The sequence below is a fragment of the Scylla paramamosain genome, chromosome 9, assembly GCF_035594125.1.
Source record: "Scylla paramamosain isolate STU-SP2022 chromosome 9, ASM3559412v1, whole genome shotgun sequence".
Taxonomy (NCBI): Eukaryota; Metazoa; Arthropoda; class Malacostraca; order Decapoda; family Portunidae; genus Scylla; species Scylla paramamosain.
In genome coordinates, this window is record NC_087159.1 from 4,672,501 (window position 1) to 4,687,500 (window position 15,000).

Below are 15,000 nucleotides of genomic sequence, written 5' to 3' on the forward strand. Positions count from 1 at the left end.
GGGAAATGGGTGTGATGTGGAGACCAGTGAGGAGGATGGGGATGGTGATGGTACTGAGTGGAGGACGTAAGGAAAGCAGGGAAAGGTAAGGACCAGAAGTTCTGAGCACGTCCTTCCACCGCTGAAGTGACGGTAGGAAGAGTGACGTTCAAAAGAGCAGCTCCTTGCATTCTGACGGTTATTCCTCCTCGCGAACCTCCAGGACTGCGGGATCCTTCGCCAGCCTGCACCGGTGTCTTTCTCTCTCCCTGCAGAATCTTCTCCAGACCTACCGTTGCGCCGCCCTCAGGCAAACTGTTGGCTCACGTAACTGGTCGACAAGAGGAAGTGGCGATGATGCAGAAACCAATGAGCTACAACTGTAGTGGTTCAGAACACGCGCAAATACAATTTAATGATTCTAAAATGAGCACAGGCACAACATGTATTTCTCTTTTGAATTGCATCTGTGAAATGACCATAAGAAACATAAGGAAAAACTGAATTAGGAGAGAGTAAATATCAGACATTTTTTCTACGTGTTACAAGACGAAATACAACACACACCTTCCCCTGCAGCCACCCCTCACACCCTCTCACGCCGAAAGCACCGACGCATGACCCTCGGACCACTTCATCTCCAGCCCTGGCGAGGAGAGGCGGTGAGTGAGGGATTGGTGGATGAGGAGTGAGCGGAGGACGAGTGGAGCGGTAGTGTCGAGGCGAGAGTGAACTGTTGAACGGAAAGCAAACAGAGAGAGAGAGAGAGAGAGAGAGAGAGAGACGAGCAACCAAAACACACAGCGCGCAGTTCCATGCCACCTACACCCACGTGACTCATCTCTGCGTCGCCTCAACCCACACACCTCCTCAGACACTGCCACACACACCTATGGCTAGCCTCGCTTCCCTCCTCGCCTCCACTGACCTCACCACATCATGGACACCCGCTGCCCACGCAACACTACGGATGGAACTCTCAAACCTAGTCTTGAGTCACCACCATCATAACTCAGTACCTTCGCCCTCCCCCTCCGTCTCTTCTTCCTCCTTCGACCCCGCAGCGTTGGCAGAGGTTATCCTGCAACTCTCTAAGGACTTCGAGGATCACGCTCACGGCTCGCAAACTCAACCTGCAGGATCCATAAGCGAGAGTGACAATGAAATGAGAACTGGAAATGTCACGTCAGAATGGATCAGATCAAGACCAGTCAGGTCCCCTCAATGGTTCAAGCCCCTGAGTGCCACAGGACGTGTTGGAGTGCCTGCTGTTGTTCCTGCTGCTGTTTCTGCTCATCCCTCCGTCAGGTAGGTCTTGTGTTGATCAGTGGAGTTGATCTCTCTCTCTCTCTCTCTCTCTCTCTCTCTCTCTCTCTCTCTCTCTCTCTCTCTCTCTCTCTCTCTCTCTCTCTCTCATAGTAGTAGTAGATAACACCAAACCACGAGTGTCTTTTTTCCAGAAACTTTCTGTGGAAGGCAATAACGAGAGGGAATATGGCTTTAGAGGAATTAGAGAATAAGAGGAGGAGAAGCAACAACCCTACCAGAAAGAAAACAAAGAAGAGAGGGAAGGAGAGAAAAAGCGAAGAGAAGGATGACGAGAAGAACAAGAAAAATCCACCAATTCTCTTTCTTCCTGACGAGACGCCGCCGTGCATCCCAAAGAGCCAAAGATCCTCCTTCGGCTTCGTCGCCTTCGCCCTCTCCATCGCCAATGTGGTCATCAACGTGGCCAACAACATCAACAACAACAACAACAACAATAACAACAACGATAACAACAATAACAACAACAATAACAACATCAATTTGGCCAATAACAACAACAACGTGAACAGCGCTAATGAGGTAAATTCAGGAGGCAACACACACACACACACACACACACACACACACACACACTCTCTCTCTCTCTCTCTCTCTCTCTCTCTCTCTCTAACACTTACCCCCCATGCCTTCAGGTGATGGTAGGGCGTCGCATGCAGCGTCTCCTTCACCTCCACCAGCGCCTGAACCAGCACGCCGCCCGCACCGCCCGCAGCGCCCCCGTCTCCGCCACCCCCGCCACGAACGCAACTACTGTACAGGTGAATGCCCAGTTACACCACAATCTTTTCATCTTATGTAAGACCATATTCTGGAACTTCTGCGCCGCATCTCCACTACTTCCAAAAGACTGGATAAAATTGCACTTTTTTTTTAAGAGTGGTTATACGGTTCTTGTGTCAGATTTACAAGAATTCTACAATATGAGCAGAAGAAACACTCTTGAGAGCCGGCTAATCATCTCTGTGACTTTTGAGAACAGTCGTGGTGAGAGGGCAGAACGTTTCTTAATACGGGCCATGGAAGGCACCACAAAGCATCACCACAAACTTTGGCTATTATTGGTTTGACTCATCTTTTAGTAAGCATTAATTCTCTCAGTTTCTTTCTGAGTTAAAAGTTAGTCAATCAGTACTTCTTCGCCCCACGACGCACGGCAGGGATCGAGTCGAATGTGCAGTGAGGAAGGAGCCGCTGTCAAGACTCGTGGTTTGCTAGCTGTGGTGGCGCTGCTGGATTTGTGGCGCCGCGTCCTGGCCAGCCCTCGACCCTCCTGCATCCCCCACAGGTAATGCGACGCAGGCGAAAAGAAAGCAATTGGTAAGGAAGTGAGGTAACTAACTAACAGGCCGATATGCTTGGAAACAAATGACGTATGACTGAGCGGACGGGACGATTTAAGAGTTGAATGTTACCCGGAAGGTTTAGTGAGTAATTTGATTAACCAGCTAACTGATAATGAATGCTCAGATGAAATGACGGAATGCAACCCGAAGAAACAAATGATGTACGAATGAGCGTATCTAATGATTGACGGACGAATAATAAGATGATTTAAATAAAGAAAAAAGAGTAACCAACCGTTATAAACAAAAAAGCAAAGTGATGGAATTGCGGGAGTAAAAATTTAAGCATACCATTTCTCTCCCCAGTTTTTGCACAACCGCGGGCCACCTAAGTCAGGCTGGGGGCGCGGCGCAGGTAGTGGGCAGCGTGGGCGTCAAAGCGGCAGCCTACTTTCTTCTCCGAGAGAGGAACGTCAACCCAGAGTACCTGATATGGGCGTCCCAGCGTGGAATTGAAGACGTGGATGTGTGCGGGCGTATGTTTTCTCAGTGTAGCGGGAAAAGTAAGGATGTTGCTCTCTCTCTCTCTCTCTCTCTCTCTCTCTCTCTGACCCCAACACTCGTAACGGGCCCGTCATGCCCTTCTCGCCTCCACACCGACACAGGCCCCTCTCCCCTCACGCCTTCAAGTCACGTCTTTCTTATTACTCTTCCCCATCTCCACACCCTCCGACATTGTTATCTCCCCCAAATCACCTTATAACGACCATCACCATCGCCTCCTCCTCCTCCTCCTCCTCCTCCTCCTCTTCCTCATTCAGAACGGTATTATAGAGTTTGCATACAGTTATAAAGACCAGTGATTTTCATCGTCTCCTTCTGGTAAGCGCGCGTATACACACTCACACACACACGTTACTACATTTAGTCACGATAACTAAATGTTCCATCATCGATATATATATATATATATATATATATATATATATATATATATATATATATATATATATATATATATATATATATATATATATATATATATATATATATGTCAGTAACTGCTACAATATCCTTCTACATAACCAAGAAAATCATGACAAAAGTTAAATTTAAGCTCTCTCGAACTCATCTCTTCTTTTCTTTCCCCAGCAGGAGCATGAGGACGTGGACAACTCCCCTGGCGGTAGCGGTGGTGGTGTACAGCTTGATGTGTCTGGTGGAAGGTGCCGCTGCTGCTCCCCGCATCTCCCCTCAGCGGCTGGGGGACATGGCCGCTGCGGGAGAGGACGAAGGTCACGAGGAGGACAGGGGATGGGGAGAGGAAGACGAGGATGGTAACGACGAAGAGGACAGGGATGAGGAAGACAAGGAGGAAGAGGAGAGAAATATTTACCAGCCACAAAGTAATGTGTCGGGACGTGTGGGGCGCGAGGCGTGTCCCCAGCACCAGCAGGATCCTCTGGGCCAGATCCTGAACCTGGTGAGCCACAGCGTCCTCGTCACCTCGCTTGCCGTCACCCTCATCAACAACATCAACAATAACAACAACAACGACAACAATAACAATAACAATGACAATAACAACAACCTGAACAACAACGATCTGACGGTGAACGTGGTCAACATGAACATGAACGACGCGAGTCTCAAGCGAGGCTTCAGGAGTGCTCGTGGCGCGAGAGACTCATCTAGACTGTTGAACTCCATAGGACACAATGCAGCTCGTCCCTTAAGCAGTGGCGTCCCGAACGAAGCCTTGAAGGACGCCTCACTGCCTCTCCTTACAACCAAACCCTCAAGTAATGACACGATGGGTCAAAGTGGCACCTCGAGGCAATGGCAACGCAAGCCCTCGAGTTTACCAGAAAATGTAAGGACACATTTCTTTTCTACTCGTCATGGGAAAGCTGCCGGAAACCAGTGGATGCGATGTGTGTCGTGGGGAGTGTGCGTGAGGTTGGCTCAGGCTGCGAGCGCCTCTCCCGCCGCCTGGGTTACGGAGAACCTGGCCATCTCTGTCCTGGAGGTGGAGATCGGCCAGTTCATGACGGAGGAGCTTCGGGTCGCCCTCCGCCACGCCATTGTCTTAGGCCGACGGAAAGAGGACTGCGAGTCTCTTGGGGCGGGGTGCTCCTGGTAACGTTTTACTGCCAGTAGAGTACTAGGTATATAGCTATTGTATTCTTTAACCTCATAAAATAGAGGCCATAGTATACTCTGTTTACCAAGATAATAAAATCATATTCTGTTTATCCAACAACTTTTTTTTTTTACCTGAAAGCATTTTTGATCATGAAATACAAAGGAGTGAATAAAGGTCGCTGTTAAGAAGGAACAAGAAACTAATATGAACCTTCACTAAGTTTATTGCATTCACCACCACCACCATCACCACTAGTACCACCATCACTACAGTCATCATTATCCTCTTCAGCTACAGACACTACAGTATTCTTGGCGTCACGGGTTCCAAAGCGCAGGGAAATTTTACCTCATCACGCCCCGCCGCCGCCGCCCCTCCCGCCCCCGCCACGCCGCGCCGCACCGGCACCTCCCCGCGGCGTCGCGAACCCCGCTAGCAAGCCTCCGCCCCACCGCGTTCATGTTTTCGTTGGTCGTCATCACCATGTTGTCGTTGTCGTTGAGATTGTTGTTGTTGTTGTTATTGTTATTGTTATTATTGTTGTTGTTATTGTTGTTGTTGTTGTTGACTATGTTCATGATCAGCTGTGCCGTGAGCACCGTGGCACTCATCACGGCCAACACGTTCACGCCAGACCCTTTGGTGCCACACTGTTTCCTCGCCTCCCGCCGCTCCCGGATTGCAGACGAGCTATGTGTCCACTTCTCTGTGGCCTCTCCTTCCCCTCCATTGGTCTTCCCCCAAACGAGTGCCACGTCGTCCTCATGCGTGTTCCTGCGCTGCCCTTCTGTCTCCTGCTTTGACGTCGCTTCCCGTCCATCGTGCTGGTCAGCCTCAGCCCGTCCCATTCCCTTCTTCATTCCGTGGTGTATAAGTCCCCGCCTACCGCCATCTCCTCTTTGCTTCCTCCCTGCCTCATCACGTCTTCTTTTCCCGTCAGCATTCCTTCGCGCGACGTCCCTAATGAATCCACCTTCGCTAGGACTCCCTCTGAGCACCGCAATACCGGGCTGCTCCTCGGAAAGCGAGTTGAAGGAGGCGCCGACGATCTCGAAGTGCCATGCAACAAGGGAAGCCGCTGAGAGGCCAAGTGACATAGACATACTGTAATACTAGCGAACTACTGACGGAGGGATGAGGCATGTGTTAACTTTAGCGATGTGAAGAGTGACAGGATCCAGTGAGCGCCCCTCCCGCGTGTCAGTGTTTGGAAGGAGCGCCGCAGGAAAGCTCCATGCCGCTGTGCACGAGGGTTGCCTGAAGTCGCCACGAGCAACAGCAACAACAGAGGCAGTGTGTCAATGTGAGGCTCCAGCAGCAGGCGGCGCACCTCCATCCCCTTCCTCTGCCGCTGCACTACTGACGCTGAACAGCAAAACGCATTCCCCTCTCACCTCCATCCGCTACTATTTTGCGGAGAAAGTCGACATTCTACATCAGCTTTAAAAGTGCTTGCAATTTGGCCATTCTCTTGTTTGCATTTTAACCTCCTGTAACTGTTAATTTTGTGGCAGGATTTCTCAAGTGTTACGAGTATTTATTTATTATTTCATTTATTAATTTATTATTTTTATCTATTCATTTATTTGTGCTATATTAATTTCGTCGTTAGGAAGCCAAGGAATTAAATCACTCAGTTAGTCATTACCATCATCATCATCATTATCATTTTCAGAGGTCAGGCAGGAAAGGTCACCGAACAACTATACTTATTAAAACAAAAATTCCTTCTCCTCCTCCTCCTTCTCCTCCTTCTCCTCCTTATCCCATTCACCTCCTCCTCCTCCTTCTCACCGTTCACCTCCTCCTCCTCCTCCTCCTACTACTACTACTACTTCTACCATAGTCCACTGAATAAAACTAAAGGATCAAAATCTTCACTCCAACAAAAGACATCGCACTCGTCATTACAATAAAAGACACGTCCATTGACAACACTACTCACGTCACGTCACGTCACGTCGCGTCACGTCATGTCACATTGAATCACATCACGTCGTACAAGTTACTTAGTAATCAGGGTATTTATTTTTCACATAAAGTTTAATAATGTAACTTAACTTAAAAAAAAAAAAAAAAAACATTTACTGCAACACTAGAGCGTTTCTGAGTCAGTGTTCCAAGTTGTGTTGCATGAGGAAGGAACTGAAGACACGTGTATCAGACTGGCCAGGTCCGGGAAGTCGTCAAGATCATCACTCGTCAGCGTCACCGTCAGAGTCTCCGTCAGGGTGTCCTCCGTCGGATCATCCGCTAGGTGGTGCCAGGTGGCGTCAGGACAGTCAGGGTGGGTGGCGCTGCAGTTCTCCCCCCGCCGCCCGCCCCCCGCCGCGAAGAGGAGCGCCGCGGCTCCAGCAGGAGGTGGGTGGCGAGGGTACCACTCCACCAAGGCCACGCTGAAAAGTAGGGTGCTATTTATGGTGTATGGAAAGGGAAGGAAGGCATGGAGGAAGAAGAGGAGGAGGAAGAGAAAAATAAATAATAGTAGTAGTAGTAGTAGTAGTAGTAGTAGTAGTAGTAGTAGTAGTAGTAGTAGTAGTAGTAGTAGTAGTAACAGCAGTAGTAGTAGTAGTAGTAGTAGTAGTAGTAGTAGCAGTAGTAGTAGTAGTAGTAGTAGTAGTAGTAGTAGTAGTAGTAGTAGCAGCAGTGTTTAAGCTTACCAAAACGTTATGCATACAAAAGTGAGAGAATAAAAAGACAATCTTTCCCACAAAACCCACTATGAATAATGAACGTCCTTTGCTCTTTAAGTGGATAAAAATAAATGCATAATCTATAATCATTATCTGAAACCGCTTAAGGCAATATGAAAACGTTAACGGCATTCTGAACATGTCTATAATGGTCTGGAACTGTATGACAATGTTCTAAAACGCGTATGGGTGTTGGAATATATTATAAAACCTTGAATGTCTAAGCTTCACCAAGAACACTAAGCAAATACGGTTTGTCTGCCCACCTGAGCACCTCCGCCAGCACGGGTCCGGCCTCCCCGCGCCCTATGGCAGCCCTGTTCACCTCGCACATGTTCCTGAGGGCGCAGGCGGTGTCAGGCACTATCATAGCTGTCCTCAATCCCTTTATAAAGTCTATGGCGACCAGGGACACTTCTGCTTCAGCCTCTTCCTCAACCCTGTTCTCTTTCACCCTGTAAGTAATGTTATTATCATCAACATCGTTAGTACTTTAGTAACAGTAGTAATAGTATCAGTGGTATAATAATAGTAGTAGTAGTAGTAGTAGTAGTAGTAGTAGTAGAATAGAACAACAAGAATACCTACCATTCAGTTTGTCGTCGTCGTCGTCGTCGTCGTCGACGCCTCACCGCCGCTGGAATGTCTACAGTGTTGTCGTTGTTGATGTTGCTGTTGCTGTCGGCCAAGTTGATGTTGTCCAGGTTGTTGTTGTTGTTATTGTTATTATTGTTGTCGTTGTTGAGGTTGTTGTTGACGTTGTTGGCCACCTGGGACGGAGAGTAACAAAACTTAGTACCTATATGCTTATAGAAGATGGCCACACACACACACACACACACACACACACACACACACATGCAATACTCACAAGGCCCACAAGATTAGCGACGGCGAACATGAAGGAGAGGAAGCTGTAGGCGTTGAAACCAGCGGGGGCAAAGTCCTGACACTCCGCATGACCCTCGGGGAAGTACACGAGGGGAGGCGGCTGGGCGGTGGTGGCGGTGGCGTAGCCCTCACTCTCTCCTGATTCCCCTGCCGCCCCTACCCTGTCCTCGCCCCTGCTAGAGAAAAGGCCGAGGGGATCCAGAAGGGAGCCGAGGGAGGAGAGGATTTCTTGGGGAAGCGCGGCTGGTGGGTGACGAGGCGGCGTGATGGGCGGTGACAACATGAAGGCATGAGAGGCGCCAGCAGGGTTAGGGGCTCGGGGAATGGAGTGAGGAGCCCTAGAGGGGGGAATAAAGACTTCAGGAGACCGCCAGGCAGGAAAACGAGGTACCGCTACCCACGACCACGCCTCCCGCGTCAGCAGCAACGCCAGCAGCGCCGCCCACAGCATCGCAGCATCAAAGATTGTAATCCCTCGTCGCTTCCTGCTTTGCTACTCCCCGTGCTCTCCACGGGGCGTGACGCGACGTGGCGGTGCAGCGTGCGTGGCGACAGCTGAGTCGATCCACAGTTAAGTGCGTGTGTATGTGTGTGTGTTCATGTGTGTGTGAAAAAAAAAAAGGAGAGTTTCGTGGGGCGTGACGAAAAGTGGGAGGAAAATCAGATAAAAAATAAAAGAAAGGAAAGGAAATAAAGGGAAAGTAAAGGGAGAAATAAGGAAACTACTTGAATTGATAGGGAGAAACTGAGGAATGGCACAAACACCAGTAGACACACGGGGTACTCAGGATTAAATCACGACACTTCCTCGTCTTCAGGTCCCGCAAGACTGACAAGGGCGTGCACAAGGGCGTGAGGCTGCGTCAGGGTTGCCCACACTCCAGCAGGACAAGGGTACAGCAGGACGCAGGATTCCCCTTGGCGTCCCCTCTCCGCGGCAGCAAGTAGCGTCTCTCTGGACACTACTGAGGACACCTGCGTCACCCACTCCACGTGAGCCTCGCTGGGGGGGGAGGAAGGAAAGGGAAGGTGTTGGCGGGTTACACAGAACATGACGGGCAGGAGTGAGGAGTGACTAATTGACTGATAGAGTGACTGATTGGTTGATTGATTGATTGATTAAGTGAGTGAGTGATAGATTGATTGGATAAGAGTGCTACAACAGGGTGACGTGATGGCGCAAGTGTTGGCAGTGCCTGGTTAGTGAATGATAGTATGAAGGCATTGATATAGTAATTTTAGGAATAGTTCAGAAAAAAAATATAAATAAAATGAGTCCAGGAAGAGAGAGAGAGAGAGAGAGAGAGAGAGAGAGAAACAAGTAAAAATGAAGGTGTTACGTTACTGTAGTAGGCATACACACACACACACACCTCAAGCCTGCTGCAATAACGCTCGCCAAGCCTCCCCACTCCGCCGCCTCCGCGTGGGCCAGACACACGCTGCGGGCCACACAGTCCTCCTGCCCCTTCGTCAACAACGCTTGCAGGTAGCTCCTCAGGATGGCCACACCCACCACACCCACCACCTCCTCCCCTGTGATCACTTCTTGCCCCGCCCAGCACAGCCCCGTCGCACTTCGCCGCCGCCGCTTCCCCATGCCAGTCACAATCGCGTGGTAGACATTGGCGTTGTTGTTGTTGTTCACCTCGTTGTCTGCCTGAAGGTGCGGGAGGGACGTAATGGTGGAGGGGTGGTAAGAAGGGTCGACTGGTTGTTTTTTATGCGCCACAACATCGATATCATAAGGCGCTGCTTACAATGATGTTTCAAATATAAAGAAAATTATGTAGTGGTTTAAAATAAATGAAATAGGGTGGGAAGGAAACGAGAAGGAAGAAAACGAGAAGAGAGAGGAGGAGGACCAAAAGAAGGAAGTGGGAAGTGAAATGTTAGACAATTCTCTCTCTCTCTCTCTCTCTCTCTCTCTCTCTCTCTCTCTCTCTCTCTCTCTCTCTCTCTCACCTGCAGAAGATTACTGTTGAGGTTGTTGTCGTTGTTATTGTTGTTATTATTGTTGTTAGCGTTGGAGGCAAGCAGATTCAACAGGTTGGCGGCGGCCACCAGCAGCGCCAGGAGGCCGAAGGGACTGAATCCACCGCCTCCAGAGACCTGGGAAGGCGAAACCACCAGCATGAGGAGGGGAAGAGATGGAATTGTGAAATTATGCGGGAAGAAAGTAGAGTGAGTGGAATATATGAATGAACTAGTGGGGAATGGGAAAGGGAAATGGGAGAAAAGAAGGGATAGAGAGGATGAAGCTAAGAAAGAGATAAAAGTAAGTGGGTTGTGAAATCATGAGGGAAAAAAAAAGAATTAAAGGGGGATATGGAAGAGCCACAGATGAAAACAAGAGAGAAACGGGAGAAAAAACGGCGTAGAGATAATTAAGCTAAGGGAGAAGGAAGAAAGAAGGAGCTGAAGGGGTAAGGGAAAGAAAAAGGAGTAGAGGAAATGAAAGTAAGGACAAAAAGAACGGAGGAAAGACTGGAGGGATGAGGGTCAACAAAAGTTTTCTCATGATATCTCATGATGATATGGAGTCAGAGACACACGTACAGGCTTCACATCTAGGCCTACACACACACCGGCTTCTACCACAGGACTCACCTCGGGGCACTCCTCCTCTTGCTGGGGGAACCATATGACCGGGGGTTCTGTACTGGGGTGGGCGGGGGCCGGGGCTGAGGCATGAGCTGGCCCGTACTTCTCCATCACTTTCGTAACGACTCCCGGCAGGGCCTCCACCACACCGGCGGGCAAAGACGGTGTAGGATCGCCAGGAGATGGATGACGAGAGACGAGATGTGTGAAATGAGGAGTGGAAAGTTTCGAAGCACGTAAAAAGGATGAGTGAAGGTGTGTTTGTCTAGGCGCCCCTGTGTTGATGTGCTGAGGGAAAGGACCCCACGCCCCTGGCCACCTGGTGAGTCCTCGGTACCATCCCTTAGTTGCAGCAGGACAGAAGCAAAACACAGCCGCCGCAGACAGCAGGAATAGCCCCCAGCACGCCATGCCGCGCTGTCACTCCCGCTGTGCTGTGTGGCGTGGAGGCGACGCTCACCTGCTGGGAGGGGCGTAGTGTGGGACGGGGGCGGACGGGCGAGGCGGAACGTTAATGTGAGATGCTCCGCCTCCACACACACACACACACACACACCTAATGACCGTGATTACTTAATCGTATTTGTGTATTACTTTCGGTGTGTGTGTGTGTGTGTGTGCGTGTTTTTACTAGGAATCCTCGCACGGGTAGTGAAGGGCACAGCAGGCACTCCTGCAGCAGGCACGCCCTCGCCCGCCAGCCTGGAGCAGCCCCGCCCGTCCCCCTCGCTCTTCCACCTCCACCGTCGCCTCCTGCAAGTGATCCACGAAGGCGACGCTGATGAATGGAAGCACAGCACACCACGCACGACCAGGGGAGGAGCAGAAGAGTTGAAAATCAATAAGAATATCAACCGATATAAAGAGATAGACACAATATTTCGCTTTAATCTCCTCCACCACCTCTTCCTTTTCCTCACCTCAGCACCTCCGCCACGTCCTTTCCGAGCTGACCAAGGGCAGCGCTCCTCTCGTTGGCCTCACACAACGCCCGCAACTTACCACACCCGCCCGCACGTCCCACCACGTCGTCCGGAGCCAGGAGTGTGGGTGTGGGCGGGAGCGTTGTGGTGGAATTGTGGAGTGACGCAGAAGTGGAGGTGAATCCGAACACCTGCAGCCACGCCTTCAGGAAGAACAACCCGACTGCGGCAGCTACGTCTTCAGGAGAGGAGGAGGAGGAGGAGGAGGAGATGGAGGAAGAGGAGGGGGAGGGGGAGGAGGAGTACAGATCGCGGCGGCGGCGTCCACCAAACATCACCATCGTCAGAATGCCAAGGTTATTGTTGTTGTTGTCCTCGTTGGCGGCTTGCATGTTGGCATTGTTCACGTTGTTGTTGTCATCGTTGTTGTTATTGTTGTTATTGTTGTTGTTGGCGGTGGAGTGGAGCAGCGAGATGAGGTTGACCACTGACACCACCATGGCCAGGAAGCTGAAGGTGCTGAACCCGTCGTCACCACCACCGCCGCCATCATCACACTCTGGCCCAGGAGGGAAAGAAAAAAAAAAGGGGGGGAAGTAGGATATTAAGAGAAAAAGTGGTACATTAAAAAAAAAAAAAAAAAAAAACAGAAATAAGAGGTGAAAACTATATAAACACACTTACTCACATACCTGTCCTCACTCACCTTTGTTCAGATCAGGGAACCACACGACGGGTGGCGTAGTGGTTGTGGCGGGTTGGGCGGCGGGGTGGGCGGCGGGGTGGGCGTGGGCGTGGGAGAAGTGAGAGTACACGCCCTTGACAGCACTTGGCAGGAGATTTAGGACCTCCTGAGGGACGCCTTGCTCTTCGTGGGCGTCACCATTTCCCTGTGCGGTCACCAGAGGGCCGGAACACGTTAAGCTACCCCTTAGATCACGTAGTAGTAGTAGTAGTAGTAGTAGTAGTAATAGTAGTAGTAACAATAATAATAATAATAATAATAGTAATAATAGTAATAATATAGTAATAATAATAATAATAATAATAATAATAATAATAATAATAATAAAAATAATAATCACCTCTTGTGGTCTCCTGTGAGTAGTGTGGAGGGCGTGGCGGCTGACGTGGTGGTGCGGGAGGCGGGACGCGGCCGAGGAGTGTGCCGAGGGTCGTGCTGCGAAATACTGTGATGTGGGAGCCGCGTGATGGATTTGGGGGAAGGTGTGGTGATGGTAGAGGGACGATTGACGGGGGAGAGGAGAGAGATGACGGTAGAGAGAAACTCGACCGACACTTCTTTCTTCTCTCAAATTCACTTCAGCTTCTTCTCTTCCTTCTGTAAGTGGTGACGTCTCCTGCAGGATGTTTTGAGCTAGAAAGAAATCCCTGACTTCTTTCTGGATGTCCTGATACTCAGAGACGGTCGTGGGGCGTACCAAGAGGCGAGGAACAACCAGGAATGGAGAAAGGATGAAAGGAATCGTCAGGAGCAGCGTGGCGGTGGCCGGCGGTGGGGTGGCCATCCTGTCTGGGCGGCTGTGGCTGTGGAGCTGAGCGAGGCGGGAGACGGAGTGCTGTTGGGTGTGGAGATGGAGGGACGGGAGGGAAGGAAAGAAGAGAATGGGAAACTAAAGGAAAATCAGTTGTAGGAGAGTTGGAGGAAGGGAAGGAAAGAGACGAGAAGGGAATGGAGGAAAGCTTTTATAATTTACAGTATCATTAAGAAAATAAAAATAAAAGAACCAGATAAAGATAAATAAAAGAGGAAAGAGGTGAGAGAAGCAGGAAGAGAACAGCAAGAGAGGTGGGAAGGAGGGAAGGAACGGAGGAGACGAGAGATTCACGGGCTAAGGGGATGAGGGAGTGGACGGGAGGAGAGTGGCCTGGAGGTGGGTGTGGGGTGGGTGAGCAAGCAGTGGCAAGTCACTCCCGCTGTATTGCCACTGTTGCGAGGGGCGCCTGGACGGGTATACTATTAGCTAAAAATGTCCACACTCTATACACGACGCAGCACATGACGAGGTTTGCCATGCTTCTCCTCACCTTGGCCCGGCGCGCAGGTGTTAACGCTCCCACGCACACACGCTACACTTTGTATCCACGTAACGTACATACACACTGTCAACACCTGCACACACACACACATACACATAAGTATGGACACATCATTAAGTCGGATATAAACATTAAAATCACCCAACACTGTGCGATTGGTTGGTGGTGTTCATCACTCACTGCCGCTCTACATTTTTCGTGTGTGTTTTAAAAGTGAGAAAAATAACTACCGGTTTGCGATGGCCGGGAATCGAACCCGGGTCAACTGCTTGGAAGGCAGCTATGCTCACCACTATACCACCATCGCTTGATATGTTGAGGTTCTAACAAACAATAAATCATGATAATCCAGCATCTTCCAGCCCAGCCCAGTTTAGTTCTTATTCTCTCGCCACCAGCAGTTCAGTTATGTATCATGGAACACTCACCAGCATCAGCCTAGCATGGTATCATTACAAAATCACGCTCGTTTTACTCTGAAAGACTAAACTTAATTCATAATAAGTAAAAATATATGTATACTTCATTGCAATACACACCAGTACCGTTGCTATGTATTTTCTCCCTAACCAAACATACCCACCATGAACAAACTATTAATTTGTTCCCTAAAAAATCTAGACATGAAATAGATTCTAAGGGTAATAGCGCATACGTACAAGAATGAAGTATAGAATGTTATTGACCAGAAAAAATAAAATAGTATTGTCAGCCGGAGTGAGACAGGCGTAAACAAATATAGCGACAGGACTCAAGGCGTGGAGTGCGTGGGACATCTCATTGGACATGACTGGCAGCACATTAAAGAACTACTGAATGAAAGACTAAGAAGAGGAGTAGACACGGGACCAGGCCAGATAACCAAGATAGACACTAATTTGCCCTTAAGTTGAAAAAGCCAAATCACTTGACAGGATCAGAACCATCACCACACTCACCTGTTGATCGAAAGTTCACGCGCAAGATGTGACGAACTTCACCCAGTCATAGCAACGACTTGATTTCAAGCAATATGAGGCAGTATAAGCGCAGAATTCCCAGCAAGGTGTCAGGTCACTCAGGGAAGCCACTAGGCAGCAGCTGATCGCGCC

At 49.6% G+C, this 15,000-nt stretch overlaps 3 protein-coding genes, 1 long non-coding RNA gene and 1 other non-coding gene across 5 annotated transcripts in view; all 5 read right to left on the reverse strand.

The window, feature by feature from the left end:
• LOC135103290 (uncharacterized) overlaps nt 1–539 on the reverse strand; it is a 1,675-nt gene extending 1,136 nt beyond the window's left edge. The window contains exon 1 of the long non-coding RNA XR_010269976.1: nt 1–539. This exon is cut by the window's left edge and continues 265 nt beyond it. This is a non-coding gene — a long non-coding RNA (uncharacterized LOC135103290).
• A 4,405-nt stretch (nt 540–4,944) lies between these two features.
• On the reverse strand, nt 4,945–8,787 carry LOC135103442 (uncharacterized). The gene is made up of 4 exons (XM_064009655.1): nt 8,302–8,787; nt 8,019–8,200; nt 7,697–7,885; nt 4,945–7,133 (listed from the first exon to the last, which is right to left on the reverse strand). Exons 1-4 carry the CDS (start codon nt 8,770–8,772, stop codon nt 6,833–6,835), a joined length of 1,143 nt encoding a protein of 380 aa, XP_063865725.1. The 5' UTR covers nt 8,773–8,787; the 3' UTR covers nt 4,945–6,832.
• Nucleotides 8,788–9,113: 326 nt separating this feature from the next.
• Nucleotides 9,114–11,337, reverse strand: LOC135103443 (uncharacterized). Its single transcript, XM_064009656.1, has 4 exons — nt 10,932–11,337; nt 10,287–10,433; nt 9,695–9,981; nt 9,114–9,324 (listed from the first exon to the last, which is right to left on the reverse strand). The coding sequence occupies exons 1-4, from the start codon at nt 11,334–11,336 to the stop codon at nt 9,117–9,119; spliced, it is 1,047 nt and encodes a 348-aa protein (XP_063865726.1). The 5' UTR covers nt 11,337; the 3' UTR covers nt 9,114–9,116.
• A 218-nt stretch (nt 11,338–11,555) lies between these two features.
• Nucleotides 11,556–13,980, reverse strand: LOC135103441 (uncharacterized). The gene is made up of 4 exons (XM_064009654.1): nt 12,934–13,980; nt 12,555–12,738; nt 11,846–12,407; nt 11,556–11,703 (listed from the first exon to the last, which is right to left on the reverse strand). The coding sequence occupies exons 1-4, from the start codon at nt 13,375–13,377 to the stop codon at nt 11,556–11,558; spliced, it is 1,338 nt and encodes a 445-aa protein (XP_063865724.1). The 5' UTR covers nt 13,378–13,980.
• Nucleotides 13,981–14,144: 164 nt separating this feature from the next.
• Nucleotides 14,145–14,216, reverse strand: Trnag-ucc (transfer RNA glycine (anticodon UCC)). Its single transcript has one exon. It is a non-coding gene; the product is annotated as a tRNA-Gly (tRNA).
• Nucleotides 14,217–15,000: the final 784 nt, after the last annotated feature.

Coding starts and splice junctions, on each gene's coding strand:
- LOC135103442 (XM_064009655.1), bottom strand. CDS start 8,772: ATGCTGTGGGCGGCGCTGCTGGCGTTGCTGCTGACGCGGGAGGCGTGG. Junction 8,201..8,301: donor TCGCTAATCTTGTGGGCCTT/GTGAGTATTGCA, acceptor TCTCCGTCCCAG/GTGGCCAACAACGTCAACAA. Junction 7,134..7,696: donor GTGCTGGCGGAGGTGCTCAG/GTGGGCAGACAA, acceptor CCTACTTTTCAG/CGTGGCCTTGGTGGAGTGGT.
- LOC135103443 (XM_064009656.1), bottom strand. CDS start 11,336: ATGGCGTGCTGGGGGCTATTCCTGCTGTCTGCGGCGGCTGTGTTTTGC. Junction 9,982..10,286: donor TCAACAGTAATCTTCTGCAG/GTGAGAGAGAGA, acceptor CCGCACCTTCAG/GCAGACAACGAGGTGAACAA. Junction 9,325..9,694: donor GTTATTGCAGCAGGCTTGAG/GTGTGTGTGTGT, acceptor CTCCCCCCCCAG/CGAGGCTCACGTGGAGTGGG.
- LOC135103441 (XM_064009654.1), bottom strand. CDS start 13,377: ATGGCCACCCCACCGCCGGCCACCGCCACGCTGCTCCTGACGATTCCT. Junction 12,739..12,933: donor CTCACAGGAGACCACAAGAG/GTGATTATTATT, acceptor GTGACCGCACAG/GGAAATGGTGACGCCCACGA. Junction 12,408..12,554: donor GTTCCCTGATCTGAACAAAG/GTGAGTGAGGAC, acceptor CTCCTGGGCCAG/AGTGTGATGATGGCGGCGGT.